This window comes from Mya arenaria, chromosome 1 (genome assembly GCF_026914265.1).
Source record: "Mya arenaria isolate MELC-2E11 chromosome 1, ASM2691426v1".
Lineage (NCBI taxonomy): Eukaryota > Metazoa > Mollusca > Bivalvia > Myida > Myidae > Mya > Mya arenaria.
In genome coordinates, this window is record NC_069122.1 from 36,271,962 (window position 1) to 36,295,613 (window position 23,652).

At 32.2% G+C, this 23,652-nt stretch overlaps 1 protein-coding gene across 1 annotated transcript; it reads left to right on the forward strand.

Moving 5' to 3' along the window:
- Nucleotides 1-3,651: 3,651 nt before the first annotated feature.
- LOC128237394 (homologous-pairing protein 2 homolog) lies at nucleotides 3,652-21,941 on the forward strand. The gene is made up of 9 exons (XM_052952902.1): nucleotides 3,652-3,746; nucleotides 5,112-5,206; nucleotides 9,572-9,676; nucleotides 10,494-10,590; nucleotides 11,446-11,516; nucleotides 11,954-12,028; nucleotides 15,140-15,193; nucleotides 15,638-15,697; nucleotides 21,727-21,941. The coding sequence occupies exons 1-9, from the start codon at nucleotides 3,722-3,724 to the stop codon at nucleotides 21,781-21,783; spliced, it is 639 nt and encodes a 212-aa protein (XP_052808862.1). The 5' UTR covers nucleotides 3,652-3,721; the 3' UTR covers nucleotides 21,784-21,941.
- Nucleotides 21,942-23,652: the final 1,711 nt, after the last annotated feature.

Below are 23,652 nucleotides of genomic sequence, written 5' to 3' on the forward strand. Positions count from 1 at the left end.
CATGACCTTGAAATGGCTGAAATAAGCTTAAACTTGACATGGGAGAGGTCAGATGGATATGTCAACATAAAGCATACTATTTAATAGATACAAGCCATGCATTTAGACATACTTTCAGAGTAACACTAGCGCAGTTTGCTATAAGACTCTTACAGCAATAGCAATCTTGCGACCACCTTTGGCATGCTATTATAGTATGAACACTTGCCGTTTTCAAAAAATATAAAAGCTATATCCTAAAATATTGTTTTAAATGAAGGAACATACAATTTACAATTCTGCCAGCACTTTTTAACACACAATTAAATCATAAATGAATTAAAAAGAAGAAAAGTAAACAGGAAAAATAGAATTTTAGGGCATTTTTTATACTTTGACCTTGAAAATGACCTTGACAATGACTTTGACTTATTTAAGTTTATATGTCAATTTGAAGTACATTATGAGAAAAGTAATATCCATGTGAATATATTTTCTTATTTATTTAATGAAAATAGCTATATTCGAACATAGTATTTTTACTGAAATGGCAATTAATGGCGGCCATCTTGGGCGCCATCTTGGATATTTCCTTTTCGCAAGAGCCGCCAAGTGGCCAAACGCACTTTTCATAATCTACAGACTTTAACCTACAATTTGATGCCAAATTATTTTGTATAGCAGAGGGGTGCAGTAAATTCCCTTATTTTTCACATTTTTCTGCCTTGGAGCCCAGACTACAAACACATTGTTGTTGTTTTTTTTATTTTTTTATTTTTCTATATTAAATTCAGTTATAAGTATGTATATATATATATATATATATATATATATATATATATATATATATATATATATATATGTGTGTGTGTGTGTGCGTGCGTGCGTGCGTGCGTGCGTGTGTGCGTGCGTGCGTGTGTGTGAACAATGCATGAATACATGTTAATCAATTTAAACGCATTTCATTTGGAATCTTTTTCTGCATTTTCAGTTATCGCAAATAATTAACTAATCTAACGACGAATTCTGGCATTTCAAATAATGAATAGAATGTTTTTATTTTGAAAGCCTTAGGGATACCAGAGAAAACGCTGCCGATCGCGACTTCTCATTTTTTTTAGGAAACAGACATTTTTTTTATTTTCTTTATTTTCTAGACGGCTGACTAGATGTTCCCTCATTTCACTTACAACGAACTTGATATTTGTATTTACATAGCCATAATTTAAACAAAATTCAACAGCAGTTGCAAAGACACCTTAGTCATGTACATTTGGTTGTTGTTGAACTCGCGGAACTCCATTTGCTGAGATTTGTTACTTATATAAATTTCTGTTAGTTGTATTTGAATATTGTTCTTGGGTAATTTTATGTTTTCACCTAAAATGTAAAAATAATAACTGCTATCAGTACCTTTGGTCGTCTGTATGCTAGTTGTCCAGTGATTCGTGCCATCAAAGTTAATTTAAACTGAGGATGGTTGTTGTTTCCAGGTCATTTATGTCGGAAAAAACTCATTTAGCTAATGTTTCTTAATAAAAAGTACTCGACTTTAAATAAAGATTCATGTATGTTGTAAGTTATATTTCATTTATAAAATAGCCTCCCGAATATTTCAGTAGGTAATTAATTATTATTATACTTATTATATTTTCTCAAGGAACTCTTCATAACAGGTTATACACAATAATTTCATACCATAAAAGGTGTCAATGCATTAAACGACGCGTGTCAGAGATTAGCGCCTGGCCCTAGTTAAGGACATACTAAACGGGTAAGCCAGTTTTATTACACACGCACGGCTACTGTTCGGTTCATATATTTAGTTATGTCTATACCTATATTTTCTCAAATTCATATTCAGTATAAAAATATTGTTGTTTATTATAAAGGCAATGATATAGAATAAATGATGGTTATGCAAAGGCTCTAATGAAGTTTAGAAATAATATGATTTTAACATATAACCAAATTTGAAAAATAATAAATATAATCAGCATCATATTTTTTAAACAGTAGAGATCATTGCAAAGTTCCAGTAGACAAATCAAATATATTTTGCTAAAGGTGTGTTATAATGACGAAGGCATTCGAATTTATTTAATGTTAGCGAATAGCACGAACAATGGAGACGTTATTGTTTACACCTATAATAAATTGCATAAATAGTTTACACCTATAACAAATTGCATAAATTAAAACATACAAGTTTTACAAGTTTACAAGTTTATTTATCTTTTCCCAAAAGGTCATAGACCCATGTGGTACAATTTGCAAAATATATAATATGGCAAACGTGCATCAATATTAAGTTGACATGATCTCATACATGCATTACAGTAGCACATTTTACATAGGAAATGAAGACTTATATTCACCTATTACATGATGTACATGTTTATAATAATTCACATTTTCGTCGTATGTGTCAAAAGTATATATGCAACATAAGACTTAAAAGAATAAAAGTGTGACAAAAATCCAGTTGTACTGACTTTACATATTCGCTTTATATACATAGATATATGAGAATAATGAACTATTGGTGTAAAGTAGTTAAAACTGATAATATTATTTTAAAAACTGTATATGAGCAAGCTTTGTCAGATTGTAATAATGGTAAAAGAAATTGGGTATCAAATGTTAAGAATTTGTTAGACGCGCATGGTTTTTCTTATATATTTGACAATGTTGCCAATATAGATTGTAAAGTTTTTTTTTTATGAATTTAAACGTAGATTACTAGATATTTTTCAGCAAAATTGGCTCGGAACACTTAACAATACATTGTAGTACAGTTTTAACCATATATAAAGAGATTAAACCTTCATTAGAATACGAAAAATACCTCGATATTTTACCAACAAATTTACGCTTGTACTTCTCCAGACTAAGGTTATCTGTATTTCCTCTGAGAATTCAGACTGGTAGATATGCCAGAAACCGAATACCTCGAGAGGAACGGTACTGTTTAACTTGCAATACTAACGATATTGAAGATGAATTTCATTTTATATGCATATGTCCATGTTATTCCGATGTTAGGAAGAAATATTTAAAACGTTGTTACTAAATGCACCCTTATGTATACAAATTTCTACGATTATTGAAATCAAATGATAGAAATGAATTAATTAAACTAGCTTTGTATATTAAATATGCTCTTGTTATTCGAAATAATTTGTTGAATGTTGAAAGATAAATATTAAGTTCAGCCTCCATTTTTTGTTGCTTTGTTACACATAGTATGTTGTGTTATATAAAACAAAAACGTATTTACCATTACATGTTGTATATACACGTTGACATGTTTTATGAAAATATATATGTTTATGCAGATGATGTACATTGTACAAGTCTAAATAAAAATGTCTGTCTGTCTGTCTGTCATATTAGATTAGACCTATCACTAGTGCTGTAGATAATTTGACAAATTAAAACCTTTCTCATTTGAATATTGAATTTAAATCATATTGATAACGAAAGTGTGATACTTTCTTCATAAAGTGTGAACATAATATTCATAGCAAATAAGAGTGTCAAATTAGTTTAACATACATCGGCAACACAATCCGCTGCCCGAGGCCATAAGTTATGTACCGGGAATTATGAGACCGGATGAGACCGGATTTTACGAGGAGAGACCGGGAAATAGTATCGCCCAGAGTACAGTCCCCTGTTTTTCCCGCCATATTTGAAGTTTACAAACGGAAACGACTAAACAGAACCATTACGGAACAAAATGAGTAAATCGAAAGATTCCAACGGTACGTTGATAATTGAATAGTTTGAAGCTCATGTCTGCTTAATTTATGAGCAGATTCATCTTAACGTTACATTTTAATGATATAAATAAATATGCTCAAAACGGCCCACCTAGAAAATGAATTAAAAGCGAAACAACATAATAACAATTTTATTACTGTATGTTGTTTCGCTTTTAATTTATTTTATTTTATTAAAATAACATAGATACAGTACATATCTTAATAATCGTTCTAATAAGTTAAGATGTTAGCATTTTGCATCATATTTGGTTACAGAAATAATTTAACATCGTAACTTTTTTACTGACAATGCATTTGATAATTCTCAGCCTGTCCAACATTCTGAAAGTGCTGCCATACTGCCTGTGACCAATGAAAGGCACACCCCTTCATCTCCTTAACAGGAAAGACCTCAGGAGCAGAAACCGCCTTCTACTTAAAATAATAATAATCCTTTTATTTTCTAACCTTGAATGTCCATGAACCAGCCTCTTGCTTCATGGAGAATGGATAAGCTGATATGGAGTGGCGAAGACATATTGATGCTGCCTGTCATGGCTGTTGATAAAGCCGCTGTCAACATGTCATTACAAAATTATTACAATCTGATTCTAAAACAGATAATTTGGTCCTGCTATTAGGTTTTTATACGAATATTGGGAATAGTTTAGTGACCTGCCGAACCAGCACCTAGCACTTGATGGTCTTTATATGTACAGCCATATCTGAATGTCTTTTCCTACTCTGAAACATAAATATTGCAATTGTCATATTTTAACCATCATTTTTAACCAAACCCAATACTTAATCACATACATATCATTAGTGACCAAATAGTATTTATGAAGATACACCAAGTCTATATTCTGTTCTTAACCATTGCTCCTTTCCTTTACTCCTTATGCACCAGTCAATTGTAACCACGGCCCCCCCAGGTCCGGAGGTATACCGGGGATGGCCGTGTTTTTACTTTCCAGGTGGCCCCGCAGGGCCGGGTGACCGTGGTGGTTTTGTCATAGCGCCAAATTAAGCCGAGATTGGGCCTTATATAGAGTCTCTGGGGTGCGGGGGCATTTGGCCGTGATTTGGGCGGGGATTTTACCTGGGGTTGACTGGACCGAAAGTCAAAGTCCCAGCTATTCCTCGGACCTGGGGGGGCCATGGTTACAAATGACTGGTGCATTAGGCCTCCAGTCTCACACTCAAACACAATATAGGTGTCTCCTTTGTATTCAAAGTGGGCCTTTCTGGTCCGAGTCTTTTTGACATTCCTTCAAAACTAGCGCAACAAACACTTACCTACCATCAATGATTTAACTTTTATCTTGAAGATTTATAAACTTTCAGAAAACATTCTTTTTTCAGCTCCGTCAGCCGTTCTGGATTATTTAAACAAACAGAATCGCCCGTACAGTGCCATTGATATCTGCAACAATCTGCACAAAGAGTTTGGTAAAACTGTAAGTGTTGAGTGCACAATATGAATAGATGTATGTTATTATTACTATATGTATTGTCTCAATTTTTAACCAGGTTTTTTAACAAAAACCAGGTTATTAGAATGATGTTACCCATTAAAAGCTGTTGTTGGGCCTCATTGTTTTAAGTGGACTCTGCCAAAAAAGGTTCGCTAAAGCTAAGCTAAAAGCTGAGCTAAAAGCACAGCTAAAAGCATAGCTAAAAGCATAGCTAAAAGCTTAGCGGTATTGGCCCGAAAAAGCACAGCTTTTTTTTATAAAAAACGCAGCTTTTTGGGAAAAAAACAACACAGCTGCTGCGCTAAAGCTATGCTTTTTTGCCAAAATAGCTTAGCTAATTTCTTAAAAAAGCTCAGCTCTTGGTGATATTGGGCAAAATAGCTAAGCTATTTTTATGAAAAGCGCAGCTTTATGGCGGTTTTGGTCCAAAAGCTTAGCTTTTTCTAAAATAGCTTAGCTAATTATGAAAAGCGCAGCTTTATGGCGGTATTGGCCCAAAAGCTTAGCTTTTTCTAAAATAGCTTAGCTAATTATGAAAAGCGCAGCTTTATGGCGGTATTGGCCCAAAAGCTTAGCTTTTAAAATAGCTTAGCTAATTATGAAAAGCGCAGCTTTATGGCGTTATTGGCCTAAAAGCTTAGCTTTATGATGAAGCTTTTCAAATAGCTTAGCTAATTTAGCGCAGCTTTTTAAAAAAAAAAACATAGCTCCTATTTTCATAAAAAATACCACAGGTGAAGAAAAGATTTTACAAAAAAACGCACTAAATACACACTTGAGTGTATCTAAAGTGCATTTTTTAACAAAAATATACGCTTTAAACAAAATTAAACAAAAAAAAATGCACCAAGTGTGTTTAAACCGCGTTATATAAATATATTGAACCATCAAAAATAGAACACATTTGAATAAATACATAGACATTTTGCTTTATTTAAATTTCCTAAACATGAGTTTGTGTTACATATATTTTTATTATTTCATATTTAATTTTACATGACACCTTGTAACTGGACATAATGTATTTACAGACAGACAAACAAGTACATATTTGTCAAATTTAGCAATAATAAAATAACCTTTTACTCAGTGGCAAAAATAACTGATAGAAAATCATGAAACTGTTAAAGCTACAAATTGGAAAATGACAAGTCTCAAGGATCTTTTGTTATATTTTTGTCAAATCTAGAGATTCCTGACAGCTCTGGAATAAAACAGGGTATCATATTTTAAATATGTAATGACTTTATTTGTACTGAACTTAAATTGATTGACCCAATTTGGCCAGTTTCCAATAACTGGTAAGCCATGTGGCAGATGGCAGTTTTATGACCCCTCCAAAAACCAACACTGTAATCATTTGTATAGCATTAAAGGTGCTAGTGTGCATATGTATGGAAACATGGCAATTTCAGCTTAATATGTTAATATGATATTAACATATATATAAGGCTGAAAACAAGTGCATCTTCATAGAGTTTTAAAACTACGTAAATCTACTATCTGGGGCCAATAATCCTACATCCAGCTACTATCTACAACAGCATTGTTATTTATTAAAATATGTGCACTAGATTGAAAGTTGACAAATAAAAGTCCCACAAGTAGTCAAGTGTCATAACAGTGAAATTAACAGCTGAAATAAAGAATACATACCATGACCTGAGTGCTTTCGCATGTCAGTTTATCACAAATCATCCAATAGTGGTATGTCATGTTTTTTAATAATAGTTCATATTTATCTGATCTAATGATCATTATTTTACTTCACTAATCCCTTTACTATTAATTTGTTTTAATTGGTGTGAATTCATTTATTAATTAAAACATCATCAATATTATTTTAATGAAAGCCCAACAAAATGGCTACCAGTAGCTTTGATTTGAAATTGGCTCCCTAAATGCTGAGATTTAATTGGTCCTTGGTACAATCAGATAAGATCAGGCTTATCATGCATGTTGTAAAATTGGAAAGGAAATGACAAAGAATTTGGTAGTGGCATTACAAGAAATTTAAGGAATAATAATTCTATAAATGTTGTTATTACATGCAATTGATTATTGCCTATAAGTAAAATGTGTTCTTTTGATTTAAATAAAAAAATATAATATATTTTTGATTTTTAAAATAATCTTTCTTTTTATTTCATTATTTTGTTTTAGTTTAGTTTGAAGGTAAATTGATCAATAATAAAATGCTTATTTACTGGTTGATTAATTGATTGATTGATTGATTGATTCATTCATTCATTCATTCATTCATTCATTCATTCATTCATTCATTCATTCATTCATTCATTCATTCATTCATTCATATTCTTGTATTTATGGGTATATTTCATAAATGTTTACTTTATTACACAAAGATACTACTTTTTTTACCTAAACTAAAAGATGCACTTCTTAGTAAAAAGATACACTTAAAATGCACTCTTTAATGACAGTAGATTATCAATAAAACTAAAGATACTTTTAAAAGGGATGTATGTACCAATAAAAAAAAGATGTATCTTCTGTTCCTGCCAAAATATTTATGCCAAAAACTACAGAAACTAGCTCTGAGTAGCAAAAAGTTTAAACATAAACCCAGTTTAATGGCACTGGTTAAATGCCAAAGACAGCCAAAAATTGTCTTATTTTAAATCGAATCAGTATGTACAGAGACAAAGAATAACTTGACCAACACGGATTCAATTTTAGTTTAAAATAAAAAATCCAAAATAGAATAATCAGGACCTGATGAGATGCGACACATTTTCAAAACAATTTAAAGGTATTTAGGAAAATGATATATTTTCAGACACCTGCGTTTTGAATAAAAAAAAAACACAAAAAAAATATTTGGAATTTCTATTTTAATAACTGTGTTATAAATAATAATAAAATTTTGAAAATGAATTTCACAATATAAACCTTTGTTTTTCTCCAAAAGCTTAGTCTTTTCTTTGAAAAGCTTAGTCTTTTAAAGAAATACTAACCCAATTTTAATTTTGGAAAAGACGCAGCTAATATGAAAAAGACGCAGCTTTTCTAAGAGGCAATCTTTTACCTAGTCAAAAGACGCAGCTTTAGCTAAGCTTTGATTTAAAAAACGCATCTTCATAAACAAAAAGCGCAGCTTAGTAGAAAAAACTCAGCTTTTAGAGAAAAGAACATAACTTTTGTGCAGCTCTTTTTTAAAAAGCGCAGCTTTGAAGAAAAAGCGCAGCTTTGAAGAAAAAGCGCAGCTTTTTAGAGAAAAAAAACATAGCTTTAGCTAAGCTATTATTAAAAAGCACAGCTTTTGCTAACCTTTCTATAAAAAACACAGCTTTTGCTAAGCTTTTTCAAAATAGCTTAGCTAAAAAAACGCAGCTTTTTGAAAAGCGCAGCTTTAGCTTAGCTAAAGCTATGCTTTTCAAAAAGCTGCGCTTTTTTTTGGCACGGGTGAAGGTCACATCGACTAGAATTAGAAAAATGGTTTGTTGTTGGGCCTCATTGTTTTAAGTGGACTCAAGGTCACATCGACTAGAATTAGAAAAATGGTTTTCACCCAATAACTTAAGTATGAATTGATGGATAGTGATGAAAATTGGTGAATAAGGAGCTTGTTTGAAAGCTAGCTTGGAATTGCTTATGAGTGGGGTGGGGTCAAGGTCAGTGTTACTAAAAATAGAAAAATAGTTTCCGCCCAACAAATTTCTATTTAGAAAATTGATGGGTAGTGATGTGAGTTGATGTGTAGATAGCTTATGTTAAGAGCTAGCTTGGGATAGGGGGTGGGGTCAAGGTCATTGTGACCATAAATAGAAAAATGGTGTCCGTTCTATAACTTTACATGTAGTTAGAATTGATGGATAGTGATGAAAGTTGGTGTGTTTGAAGTTTATGTTAAAAGCTACATGTAGCTTTGGATTTGCTTTTATAGGTAGGTTTAAGGTATTAAACTGTTACTAAAATAGAAAAATGGTTTCTACCTTATAACTTCAGTTGGAGTTGGTTAATAGTGATGAAAGTTGATACATCTGTAGGTAGTTTATGTAAAGACCTACTCACCTAGATAAAGACTGCTTATTTTTTCTATCTCATATAAGAATGCTATATTGCTGTAATTTCTGATAACCTATATTAAACACCTGGTTTTGTCGCATTGGGGCGCTTTTAGTAAGTAATATAAATAATTGCATTAACTCAAGGCAATGTCTTGTTATGTAGAGTTCCTTCAATTAAATCAGTCTCTTTTGCATTTCACTGAAGACGTAATTTGACAAAAAAATGTTTGACTTTAACCATTGTAGACAAACATGATAGTATAACATACCGGGGTAGTTTAAATTATTAGCATAATAATTCCACTCCTGTTTTCAGGCAATTGTTAAGGCTTGTGAAAGTTTGGCAGCGGAAGGACGAATCCGGGAGAAAGTGTATGGCAAACAGAAGGTATATGTGGCTGACCAGTCACAGTTTCCTCAGGTATGTTGCAGTTTCCTATAATTATACAGCTTTTTTCCTGACCAATTCTAAAGCATTTTTTTCTCCCAAATGTGAAAATGAAATTTCCCATTTTTTTGTCTTGATTTTTTTTTTATCTATCTATATATAATATGTAGGACAAATAACAATTTTGTATGCTTAAAGAAACAAACATTATTATCATCTTTCATCTTATCTGTCTTGCTTTTTAAAAGTACTCTTTACTCTTGTTCATTTCCAGGCTTAATTGGAATTCCAAACTTAGTCAAAATGACATATTTTTCTCATTCGAATAGGCCCCAAAGCGGCCCCCTTTCCCATATGGTAGGAAAATAACGAATGTAATAATAGTTGAGTCGAGTGCCTTTTTTGACTAAATAAAAGCAGACAAGCTTTGGCATCCGCTTACAGTGCTCTCGTTCGATGACACTAAGTTTTTGCAGCATTTCTCAGGGTTTTGTTTTTGGCAATTACCCATCATAGTGAGAATGTGGGTATGCAAAATTTGTGAAATTGAAAAGGACTTAATTGTACTATTTTAAAATTTGTTTAAGTATTTTGTCATTTTCTTTATCAAATTGGACCAACAGGAACAGCCAAAATTCCTATTTCCTGGGCCAGTATTCAGTATTGATCTTATCCGTAGATATGCTTCAGCGATTCTATTCAGCCTATTGGTCAGCTAAATATACAGGCCAATCAAAACACTTATTTTCTAATCATAAATTTAAGATCAATCTAAGTTGCTTCATTAAATACTGCCCCTGATCTCTTCTATGATTTTAAAGACTCTCCTAATATCTAAATCTTTGTATAGGTGAATGACAGTGAGATTCGGACCATGGATGAGAAGATAGCTAATCTGACTAAGGAACTTCAGTCAGTGACGGAGGAAGTGAAACGCCTAGACTCAGGTTTGTCCAACTAGAGGTTTTCTACCAACACATACTTTCAATCAATTAATAAAATTATGTTTACTTTGCCATTTTGCAATGTGGGGTAAATTCGTACAGCCTCAAAAGCAGTACATTTTTTATAATGTATGGATGCTTTGCAAGGGTATGAGCCGGCCTCTTTAGTTGTTAGTTCATGGTGATACATTAAAGTACAATGTATATGCCAAATCAGTTTCCCTGACGTTGGAAGTAAATCAACAGGCTTTAGATGTTGGCCTAAATTTGAAAATCACTGGGGGGGGGGGGGGACATGTAGCCACGATGCATCCAATACTTGAAATGCTAAGTTCATTTGTAGACAGAAGTACGAGGTGGAAATGCTCCATCTTCTTCTATCTGATTCGGCATAGATTATTTCTAACTTATGATCATCTGTGTTCCAACAGTTTTCTGTCCGTCCATCTGCCTGTCCATCACAAACTTGTGTCGCCCGAATCTCGTAAAGTTTTTGAGGTTTAGCCATGAAACTTTATATTAATGTAAATGAGCATGTAAACTTCTTGTACAAAAATATTAATCGTTAACTACACATATGTCATGTGTATGTTTAGAGTTATTTAGTGTTGTTGTTGCTTCCGGCCATATTGTTAACAATATCGACTGAAAAATGCCATATGTATAAATAAACACAAAGGGGAAAATTGGCAGACATAAACTGAACAAAAATAAAAAGAGGGAAGACAAAAACCAATTTGTCGATGATTGATTATGACCAAATACAATTGATTGTCTCTGATTTCAGGCCCAACCAATCAATTTTCAATCATAATCGATCATCGGAACATCACTATTAATTTTCTTTCAACATTTCAGAGATGAGAATGTTCAGTAACTGTTTGTCCACAAGTGAAGCAGAGAAAAAGCTGCAAGAAACCACAACACAGGTATATATTATATGTCATTATTACAGTATGTACAAGTCACATCAGTGGCAAAGTGGTTTCCCTAACACAAAGATGCTGGGTTTCATCCTTGCTTGGACCATCAATAATGATAAGTTCTGGTTAACCAGGATTGGTAAATGGTTCTAAATCGAATGTATATAGCAAATTATGTCACACATGCTGTTATTATGTTTGTTGGTATTATTATTATTATTATTTAAGTTTACAAAACCAATCTGCTAGACTGTCATAACCAATTTTAACATTTTCATAGGGATATGGTGACAATTCTTGACTGAATTTGTCAATGGGTCCTGCTAAAATTTACAAAACTAATCCACTACATGGTCATTACAAATGCTAACATTGTCATATTGAAACTGTGTCAACAATGACTGAAATCATCATGTCAATTAATTTTCCGCTGAATTTTACAGTGTGCTCATTTGAAGAAGAAACTTGAGCAGTTATCAGAAGGTGGAAATGTTGTGTCCCCAGAGGAAAAAGAAAGGGTAGGTTGTTTCGTGATTTATTTTGTTTTGTGTTTTGTTTTGTTTCTATGTTTTGATATTTCTCAAAGGAGTTTAATATGTTTTCTAAAAAAACAACAATTTAATGTACAATGTTTATAAAAACAACATTTAAAAAAAGTAAATGAAATGCAGGAAGAAAAAAATATTTCCGAATGGCAATTTTTTATTGTCAGCTGCAAAGCATGGCTAACTCATGGGTATTATTTGGCAGCAGTTTTACACTTTGTTTTTTTATCAAAAACTTTTTAAACAACTTGGTATAGTGTTTTTAGAGGGGCACAATAAAGGTTGATTCAAAAAACTTTTTTTTAAATTTAAATGCATTATTATGTACTTATTTTACTGATTTGGTCACAACAAAAAACATATGACTTGAGAACAAATAAAAGAATATAAGTGATAATTTTGTGCTTTTTTAAAATAAAAAAACATTTAGAAGACATATATATTTTTAACTGTACTCAAATGCTTTTTTCACGTATGATTTTTTTTTTTGTGATCATTACAGTTAAATGATTTAAACATAATAAGGCATTGAAATTGTAAAAAAATATTTATTGCCCTACCTTTTGTATGCACATTGGTCATGGACATGTGATGACCCCAATTGATTTTTAGGTCAAATGTCAAGGTCGTGGTTACCTTGCTAGAAAAGGTTCAGGCATAATGTTTTTGGCCAATAACGTTTGAACAACTTGGTGTAGAGTCTTAGTATGCACATTACCAGGGTTCCCACGCTACCGGGAAAATGGGAAAAAGTTGGGAATATTGAAAAGTCTGTTCCCGGTCGTGAAAATGCCTTGATTTTTGCGATATCGGGTAAATCAAGAAAAAGTCGGGAAAAGTACTAAAGTTCAAACCGATTTGGGTACGAAACTAGTAAAAGTTATAAGTCTCGATCATCTAAACGCTTGCATCTGATACCGTTCTGTATTGAATTGACTCTGATCAGAGCGGCTGAATGATTGAGACTAAGAAGGTATCCGTTACCACATGTAAGCGTTTATTGATGATGAATAGTAGCTGTGTCTGCATTGCCGTCTGCATTCAAAAGTTATTTTAAACGAGAAATTGGCCGCAGTTCATCGAGATTCGCTTTATATACGCTGTCAGTAAGTTGAGTAACAATCGTGGATCCTATCTACAATGCTCTTTCTAGTATACAGTATGCTGTTGATCATGGATAGTAGCGATCTCTGCCTTCATCAAAAGTTATTTTAAATTTGAAATTGGCCGCAGTTCATTGAAATTCACTTTACATACGCTGTCAATAACAGACATGGATGTTAATTACAATGATCTCACTAGTCTGCTAAGTGCTACTCACCTGACCAGTCTGACTTTAAAGTCCAAATATTTGCTATTATGTGTGATTCTATCAATGAGAAGACCACCTTTCTTTGGCCAGTAGACATCATAAAAGTTTTAAAATTGTGCAAAAAAGTAATTTATTTTGCATTTTCACCCAAATGGTTGAAGAGAAGAACATGGATTGACGTAGATTGATGTTCAGATATATCTGAATTGCATGCTCACTGATGCAAGTAGATCATAAAACAGTTTTGTTCAGAATGTTAAATTTTTTAAGAGAGTTTAAAATTACACTGGATGTTATGAGTTCAAGTTGTTCAATAAATGTTTAAAGCTGCCCTCTCACAGATTGAACGTTTTGACAACCTTTTTATTTTTTGTCTTGGAACAACCAGTTATATTAGACTGCTGGCCAAAAATTAGGTCGCAGATTTTGATATTTAAGTTCAAAAATTGATGTTTTATGCTTTTTTCTTAAACCGTTAGTAAGCCATAAAACTATAATTTTCGAACGGAAATATGAAAATCAGCCATCTGATCTTTTGTCAGCAATCTTTTTTCGTTGGTTTGCAGATATTCACTCCAAAATTAGCTCATTCCAAGAAAAAAAATAAAAAAAAGTTGTTAAAATGGTATATCTGTGAGAGTGCAGCTTTAAAAATTGTTCAGAGAGTAAAAGTTTTTATTCAGAGAGTAAAACTATTATAATGTGATATTTGATTTTATTAACCTTTAGCATGCATTTATCCACCAATTACTACAATTGGTATTGTATATGGAGATCAACCAGCACCAAACCATGCTGGCTGATCAGGGTTGACACTGTTCTATGCACAGATAGTAGGTAAGCCTTAAAGTTTCCAGGTAGCAATTAGCATAGACCCTGATCATGCCAGCTGATCTGTGTCTACACTGATCACAGAGGCCAATAGTATTCAGCATGCTAAACGTTATATAATCAAGTAATGTTCAATAAATGCCTTAAAAGTTCAGAAAGTGAAAGGTTTTGTTCAGAGATTAAAACCCTTTTAAAATGACATTTGATGTTATTCAACAAGTTGTTTAAAATGGCGAATAAATTTTTTTTTAGCATGTTGAAATGTTAACAATATTTCACTGAAATGTTTCGTTGCATAACTGTGAAAAAAGGTTTGGAGAAAGTCTGGAATTTGCAAAAAAAAACTTGAAAAAGTCAGGAAAAAGTCTTGAATTTTACTTGCAGAAAAATGTGGGAACCCTGACATTACTCATGGTCAGTAGATGAGCCCTATAGATTTCCAGGTCAACTGGTCAAAAGAATGTGCATTTGGGCATTTCTTATTGGCAACACATCTAGATTTCCATTTATGTAGATAAAAAAGCATGTTTATTTTGTGTTTGCTATTTTCAGAAAATTAAAGCTTTACTCTCACAGATTGAACGTTTTGACAACTTTTTCATTTTTTGTCTTGGAACGAGCCAATTGATGCGAAATGTATGGAAATCAGTGATATAAGACTGCTGACAAAAAATCAGATCACAGATTTTCATATTTATGTTCAAAAATTTATGTTTTATGCAATTTTCATAAACCGTTAGTAACGCTTTTAGCCATAAAACATTAATTTTAAAACGGAAATATGAAAATCTGGGATTTGATCTTTTGTCAGCAGTCTTATATCACTGGTCTGCAGATATTTATGCAGAAATTGGCTCATTCCAAGACAAAAAGAAAAAAAAAGTTGTCAAAACAGTAAATCTGTGAGAGTGCAGCTTTTAGATGTTGGATTTTCTTTTCAGGCATATAAAGACAGAGAAACATATGTGAAGGCTTGGAGGAAGAGGAAACGAATGGTAATAAACCTTTGGTATTTCAAATTACTGTATTATTAAAGAAAGCAGGACAGCTACTTATTTTATAAATGTATGTGCATTGGTATTAATGTTGTGGTCAAAATGTTTTTAAAAAATCTGAAAAAAATACTTGTTACGTGTTTTACAAATGGGATTGTTTTCAACTTTGGGAACACCAAAATAGCTAATTTAACAACAACTAGACATGTTTTGACTTTTATGCAAACGCTTTTTGTATAACAGCTGGTTTTGTAAAGATGTTGTTTCAAGAAATAATAGCTTTTTTATTTATTCACAACTACTGTGAGTATCAAATAGGGAAAACATGAATTTAAGAGGGCAAATGGACAATTTTTCTCAAGTGGAAACAGAAACCGCCTTAAGATGGCTATACATTGCACCAAGAAAATCACTGTGGACACCCAAAAATGATTACTGTTTCAGACCAATGACATCTTGAATGCAATTTTGGAGGGTTACCCAAAGCCTAAGAAACAACTCTATGTAAGTATGCCTAAATCTAAGAAACACCTCAATGTAAGTATGCCTAAATCTAAGAATCAGCTTTATGTAAGTATGCCTAAATTTATGAAACACCTAAGTAAGTATGCCTTAATCTAAAAAAACAACTCTATGTAAATACGCATAAATCTAAAAAACAACTATATAAGTTTTCCTAAATCTAAGAATCAGCTTTATGTAAGTATGCCCAATCTATGAAACACCTCTAAGTAAGTATGCCTAAATCTAAGCAACAACTCTCTATAAGTATGCCTTAACCTAAAAACAACATAATGTAATAATGCCTAAATCTAAGAATCAACTTTATGTAAGTATCCCTAAATCTAAAAATAAGTAAATTTGCCTAAATCTAAAAAAGAAATCTATGTAAATATGCCTAAATCTAAAGAACAACACTGTAAGTATACCTAAATCTAAGAAACAAGTCTATGTAAGTATGCCTAAATCTAACCAACAACTCTCTATAAGGATGCCTTAACCTAAAAACAACATAATGTAATAATGCCTAAATCTAAGAATCAACTTTATGTAACGCCTTGGTCACGATATAATGACAAAAAGTGTTTCACAAAGGGTAAAAAATCAAAGTATTCAAATAGCCAAATTACATACGTTCCATAACAGTAGGGTCATGGTGTTATAATAATTCGAATAAAATCATTAGGTTCGAGCTCCAGTTTTTTTTTCAGGGAGGTTTATGTATCAAGGAATACTGAAAAAAAAATATTTTGTGATGTATATTTAAATGCTTTTGATAATGTGACAGAACTCTTTTATAATGCTTTTTTTAGCCAGACTTGTTGCATAGGTGCCAAATAAATAGTTATGGGCAAAATAATTGACTTTATTCCTTCTTAGTAGAAATAAATGAGATTTAACCATAAATGTCATGATATTATTTTGAATTTGACTGCTTGTAAATGATCTACCATTTTTAGAAGCCCAAGGAAGCAAATAAAAGTGATTTTTTCTAACACCAGAATCAAAAACAAACAAGGCCATACCAATTTTTCAGCATCATCTTGATGCCTAATTTTTTTAGATCACTTTCTGTATCCGGTCCGAAGTGTCTACGGATGGGACAAAAGGCACACTATATATTTACATATGAACTTTAAGTTCAGTTACAAACCTAGTATAAACATCTCTTGTTGCAAAAATGCTAACAGAACACAAAAATGAAGTACAAGATATTTAATATTTCTAAATTTCAGTAAGACAACCTTTTACAATGTAATTGTAATTTGATAATCGGACCTTTTAAGTTCAGTTTTAAGTTGCAACTTTCAAAGGTGAAAATTCATTGAATTATAATGATGTCAATCAGTATATGTTTTAAATTCCTCATTGAACACCAAATGTAAGATTTTTCACTAGTTCAGTTGTTAGAAATAGACACGATGTAAATGTACCATGTGTTGTAAGTGTCTACGGATGGGACATAAAACTATTTAATGTAATACCAAGCTGCAGGCATAAGATATTCCCTGATGGTATCCACAATACTTATATTGTATCCAGTTACTAACTACTTCAATGTTTCAAGGAAATTTTAACTTAGAAACATGTTTAATTAACAATAACCAGGGCATTTTATATAGTACCCACGGGTCCGACTATCAGACCCATTCCTAAAGCAAAATATATGATATTTTTTTTTCCAATCTTCAGAAAAAAAATCCCAATCAAAAGTAAAACAGTGTTTTTACCTGTACCGGTTCATTCAACATCCTAAAATTAGGTGATGTAAAGTTTTGGGGATAACTGAATTCAGAAATCGTTGATTTGCATCACATTCAGAGATCATTTGAAATGAAAAATTAGTATCTGTCATGATTCATTGCAATAAATATTTACACCCAAGAATTAAGATTTCAGCTGTTTTAGGGCTTTTGAAAGGGAAAATAAACTTATATTTAATAATTTCCTTATTTGCAGGAGACTGAAAAGCTTGTTATTTTAACTGTAAATTTTCCCAATTAAGGCATAATTGTGACGCAAATTTTCCCAAAATGTCTAGGATCCTTTTTCCAAAAATGGGCAGAAAAAGCCCTGATAACTGATATATATACTCCAAAACTGAGAAACTGTTCTGAATCATATGTAAAAATGACATTTTGTTAATGACCTTTTCTTAACTACTTAAGAACTCCAGAAAATAAATAATTCATATGCCTCGGCCAAGGTCATTGTCATTACTTGAGATTGGATGTTCTCTCCATCGAGTAACTTTACATCTTTTTTATTTGGTACTTTTCCAGACACATCTACTGACAAATAACAGTTCCTGCAGTCAGCCTATCTTTCCTTGTCTTTCTTGGTTTTAGTTTCCACTTCTTTTCATTGGTGTTGTCTATTTTCCCTGTTGGTCGCCTAACTTGTAGGAAGGAAGCAATCCCATTACCAAAGCTAGTATGGTATTTGGTTATATTCCTATCAAGCACACATTGCAACACATTGTTGTGTTCTGTCTACTTTTCTTGTGAAGTCCCTCCATGACTCAATTTCACATCCTGTATTCTTCTTTTAATGTTGTTAATATTGACTGTTTCGCTCAGCTTTAAATTTCTTCTAGCACTCTTTGGTAAAATAACACCCTTTTCTTCCAAATTTCTTCTTATCGTTGGTGACATACTCTATCAGTTTTTCTTACACTCTTGTTTTACGCTTTGGTGTTGTAAGCATACTTTCTTTTGCTTTTGATATTGCTCTATATTTTGTACTTCTTGCTTCTTGAATTAAATGGAGGCTCACACATCTCATTACTTATATTTCAGCTGAATTTGTGGCTGTTCTGGATCTGTTAATATCATCGTTGTCTATTGTACCATCTGTTTTTGTTTGATCAATGTTTGTAGTATCTTGGTCTGTTGAAAGACTATTTTCACTGTATTTTTTAAGTTTTATCCCCATCGTCCAATTCTGTACTTTAAGCATCTTTAAGCACATTCTTCTTCTTTTTCAGGCTTTCATTTTCTTTCATTTCTCTATTCTTATTGTTACACGGTGTCTGTTTAGGAGTCCGGTTTTCTCCATTAGTTTTGTTTGTGATATTGTCTGCACCTTCTTTCTTTTTGGCAAGCTGTTTCATTTTCTTTTCTCTCCATATTTATTATTGTTTTTTGGTTTCTCTTGGATCACTTTCTTTTCTCCCTTTGTCAATTTGCCTATCATGTGTTTTTCCTTTCAGCATCTTTCCTCTTTATTTCATCATATTTTTCATTTCTTTCATTTTTCAGTTTTCCCCTGTATCTTTTCATTCTAAGGGCTTTTGCACTTACATTAATGTCAATTTCAGGTATATTTGAATGGTTTTGATTTCTCTGCTTGTCCATTTTTGTATTAGTGTTAATTCTAGTCACACCTGAATTTATAAATGGACATTTCTTACATAGCGTGATTTAAATGTCCCATCCGTAGACATTTACCAGCTTTACCGTACTTCATTTTCTTAACCATAAATAAATTGCTAATAGGCCTCTTTATGTCTAGCTTAAACAGCATAATCCATCCTGTATTTTGGCTACTTATTTTAATTCCCAAACATACACACTATAGAAAAAAATAAGTTAAGGCATGAATTTCAATGTTTTTAGCAACATATAGAAGTGGAAAAAAGAAAATACAAAGGTAATGAGTTGTTTTTGGTAATCCATTGCCTATGTTTGAATATGTGCTACATTTCTGTCAAAGGAAAGTGGTTCTTTTCGCTTAATATATGCAAATTTTGAGCATTTTATGTGTGTCTACGGATGGGACATGGTGTCTACGGATGGGACATTGACATGTTCAGCTTCATATTAACAAATTACAATCAGATATTGATGCAACAAATAATATATTTGGTCACTGAATGGAAATGCAAAATCTGCCTGGTTGGTTATATGCTAAGCATATTCCTTGCTGGGAAAAACATGCGTCTACGGATGGGACAAAATTTTCTGTATTTTTGGGTGCATACTCGGGCGTATAATAAATTTGGTAATGTAGGTATTATGTATAAATTTCTTATTGTTATTGATAAATGAGTTGTTCTTTCAATTGAGGGTCATATTTTCACAAAATACCATATTGCTAAGAAATTTTGGCCGTTTTGTATCCCTGAATTGAAAAAGCCAGATTTTGGTAACGAAATGGTGGGTTCAGTTATTTTAGTAGTACTCCGTCAGTTTTTATGCAATTAAAATGAAATAACCAGCTACAGAAAGAAGACTAAATTGCTTACTCAATACTCAAGATATCTGATACAATTATTTCCCAGGATTTTATATTTTTTATGTTAAAAAAGGGGTAATTTTGAAATGAAACGTTGTAACGACAGTTTTTAGCCACATTTTGGCTATTTGGAGGTTGAAATTAGAAAACGCGTCAAATCAAGCGATGGAAGTCTGTATAAGTTGAGTCGACAGATATATTCTACATATCATGAGACATAAAAAAGACAATTTTAGCATAACATTTAAGAAGATTACAACGTAACAACAGCAAAAAGGAAATTGTCATTATATCGTGACCAAGGCGTAAGTATCCCTAAATCTAAAAAACAACTCTAAGTAAATTTGCCTAAATCTAAAAAACAAATCTATGTAAATATGCCTACATCTAAGCAACAACTCTATGTAAGTATGCCTAAATCTAAGCAACAACTCTACATAAGTATGCCTAAACCTAAAAAAACTAATGTAAGTATGCCTAAATCTAAGGATCAACTCTATGAAAATATGCCTACATCTTAAAAACAGCTCTATGTAAGTATACCTTAATCTAAGAAACAAATCTATATAAATATGCCTAAACATAAGAATGTCTATGTAAGAATGCCTAAGTATGCCTAAATCTAAAATAACAACTCTATGTAAGTATGCCTAAATCTAAAAACAACCCTATGTAAGTATGCCTAAATCTAAAAACAACCCTATGTAAGTATGCCTAAATCTAAAAACAACCCTATGTAAGTAGGCCTCAATCTAAAAACAACCCTATGTAAGTATGCCTAAATCTAAAAAAAAAAACTCTATGTAAATATGCCTAAATCTAAAAACAACCCTATGTAAGTATGCCTAAATCTAAAAAAAAAACTCTATGTAAATATGCCTAAATCTAAAAACAACCCTATGTAAGTATGCCTAAATCTAAAAAAAAAAAAACTCAATGTAAATATGCCTAAATCTAAAACAAATCTATGAAAGTATGCTTCAATCTAAAAAACAACTCTATGAAAGTATGCCTTAATCTACAAAAAACAGCTCTATGTAAGTATTCCTCCACCTAAAAAACAACTCTATGGAAGTAGGCCTAAATCTAAAAAAATAACTCTATGTAAGTAGGCCTAAATCTAAAAACAACTTTATGTAAGTATGCCTAAATTTAAAAAGCAACTACATGTAAATATGCCTAATTCTAAACAAACAACGTTATGTAAATATGTCTAAATCATTTTTAGATCTATGTAAATATATTTAAAACTAAAAAAAACAACTCTATGTAAGTATGCCAAAATTTAAAAAAAAAACTATGTAAGAATGCTTAATCCTACGAGACAATTATGTATGTCTAAACCTAAAAAACAACTCTATGTAAGTATTAACATTTTTCTGTCGACTTGATCTTTGTGAAAATATTAAGATTAAATTGTATATATTTGCTGTTAACAGATTGAGATAATGGTGACGAAATGGCGTCATCAAGTCTCTAAATAATGTTAATATGTATAAGGGTAACAGTAATCAAATAGAAAATAATAAGTTAATTTTATATGTTAAAAAAGAAGGCTGAATATTGCATCTGTAGCATAAAATGTACTTCACAGAAATTATCAAAGTAAGATCAAATGTAAGAAAATTAGGTGTAAATTTCATTTTAATAGTTATTATGCCTCGTATGCGCATTCTGACATTTTACATACTGAAATGATTTTAAAACACAGTTTATCATGATTGTGTGTGTTTTTAAGAAAGAAATTACTTCGAAACACAAAAGTATCCTATACTCATTTTATATTTCTCTTTTAGGAGGACATTGGTATAGAAACAGATGAAGAGTACAATGTGAAACCTCCAGATTTGTGAAACAATAGGATTTATATGACTGTTATATACTTGCTCATTTGATTGTAATATGTTTCTGGTGTTTTGCATTTACTTGCAGTGTAAATGAATGAAATCTTTAGAATATTCTTTAAATGCGTCTTGTTAATGCTCGTTGAATAAAAAATACTAATACCCCAGTGTTAGACAATCTCTGTATCCTTTAACAATTTTAGAGTAGCGATGTGTGTCACGCATACCAGTTGTACTCTGGCCGCAAAGGTCAAGGTCAGATAAGGAGTTCATGGTAATAACTCATGTCTTGGCTGTAACGTCTTCACAGCATGTTTGTCAAGATAATTATATTGCTTATCTTCAAGTCCACATGTACGTACCATTTGTTTGAGTTAACTTCGTATTATATAAATCTGGAGTATTTGCCATGTGTCTGTGACAGCTACCGTTAGCATGTAGGGGTACAACACTCGACTTGATGCATAAAGTGGCAAATAATTTGAATATTAAAGGTCAAAGGTCAGAGTTTTGCTTTACTGTTCTCTTAACGATCATTTTTAACCGAAAGTTACTTCTAAATTAATGGACACATGTTCCCCATGACTAGATGATCACGTGTCTCGCATACAAGACCCAGGTATGCAAACATTAACGGTGAAGGTCACATTTAAATGTAATTGGTCAAAATACTTTGTAACTGCGTCATGCACAAATGTTTAGAGCTTTGTTTTCGTCGTATTGCGGCGTTTCCGTTATGTATTTAGACCAGTCCGTAGATATTGAACTTTCGATAATACATTGATTGCGGAGAAGTCCTTGTTCGTGAAAAAATGTAGTGTCATTTAAGATTATGACTTGAGTATAGGACTGTAACAGTAAGTCCATATTAAATAATAGAACGCAGATCTCGAGTGTATCTGCATTTAATTTAATCAATGGAATAAGAGTACGCTCCCTTCATCATGTACATTTGTTACCTCGTAAGTCTGGTTTAAGGACCTTGTTGCTTGTTTTTTCTCTGCTATGCATCCCCTGTTTACTGGCCTGATATCACAGCAGGGTTTCTATTGGCTATCTGCTGTTTAAGGTCTGCATAGGTTGTGCTTTGATAGATCAATAGTCATTAAACTGAGATCGATGATAATAGACACTAGAGGGCAATACAGAGAGGGACCAATAAACAATCCTGTGCGAGTACCCAACATATTCGCTTTTTGTTTTAAGGGGGAGGGGGCGTCACTTTAAGAAAGCTTTAACTAGGACTTTAAAGGCATGTTGTAAGCCCCTTTTAACCTATCCACATAGTTTTGACCTTCAGCTAATTTTCCAGGTATTGTTCGTACAAAATTGTCTACAAAGTAACTCGAGAACGGGTTGACGAAGGACCTTGAAACTTCCCTGGTAGGTTGTCCTTGCCCAGAACATCGGTCAGTAGGCCAAGGTCACGGTCAATACATATTTTGTTTGCACATACGCTTCAAAGATGTTTGACATAGCACAATGATGCTCACTTGTAATTTTGCTTGACCTGTACATTACAATGATTGTGAATTTAGTATGATTTATGTAAAGTTGACAGCAAAAACAATTTTCGAAACGTATCCTGTACAATAACTTAAAATAGTTTGACCTAGAACCAAGAAACCTTCCTGGTAGGTTGCCCTTTACAAATAAATGAAATATTTTGGTTTTGGGGTCAAAAGCCATTCAGTGTGACCTAGGACCGTGGAATTTAGCTCTTGAAAAATAGTTGTTCTTTTTTTGAGTAAAGGCAATTCTCGACATTATTTGAGTAACGTATTTCTTCTTAAAACATTGTATGCACTTAATTTCGACAAAGCTGTCTCAGTGAGCATATTTTTTAAACATCTCTTGTCGTTTTGAAATTAAAGTCAC

Coding starts and splice junctions, on each gene's coding strand:
- LOC128237394 (XM_052952902.1), top strand. CDS start 3,722: ATGAGTAAATCGAAAGATTCCAACG. Junction 15,194..15,637: donor GGAGGAAGAGGAAACGAATG/GTAATAAACCTT, acceptor TTACTGTTTCAG/ACCAATGACATCTTGAATGC. Junction 15,698..21,726: donor AGCCTAAGAAACAACTCTAT/GTAAGTATGCCT, acceptor TTTCTCTTTTAG/GAGGACATTGGTATAGAAAC.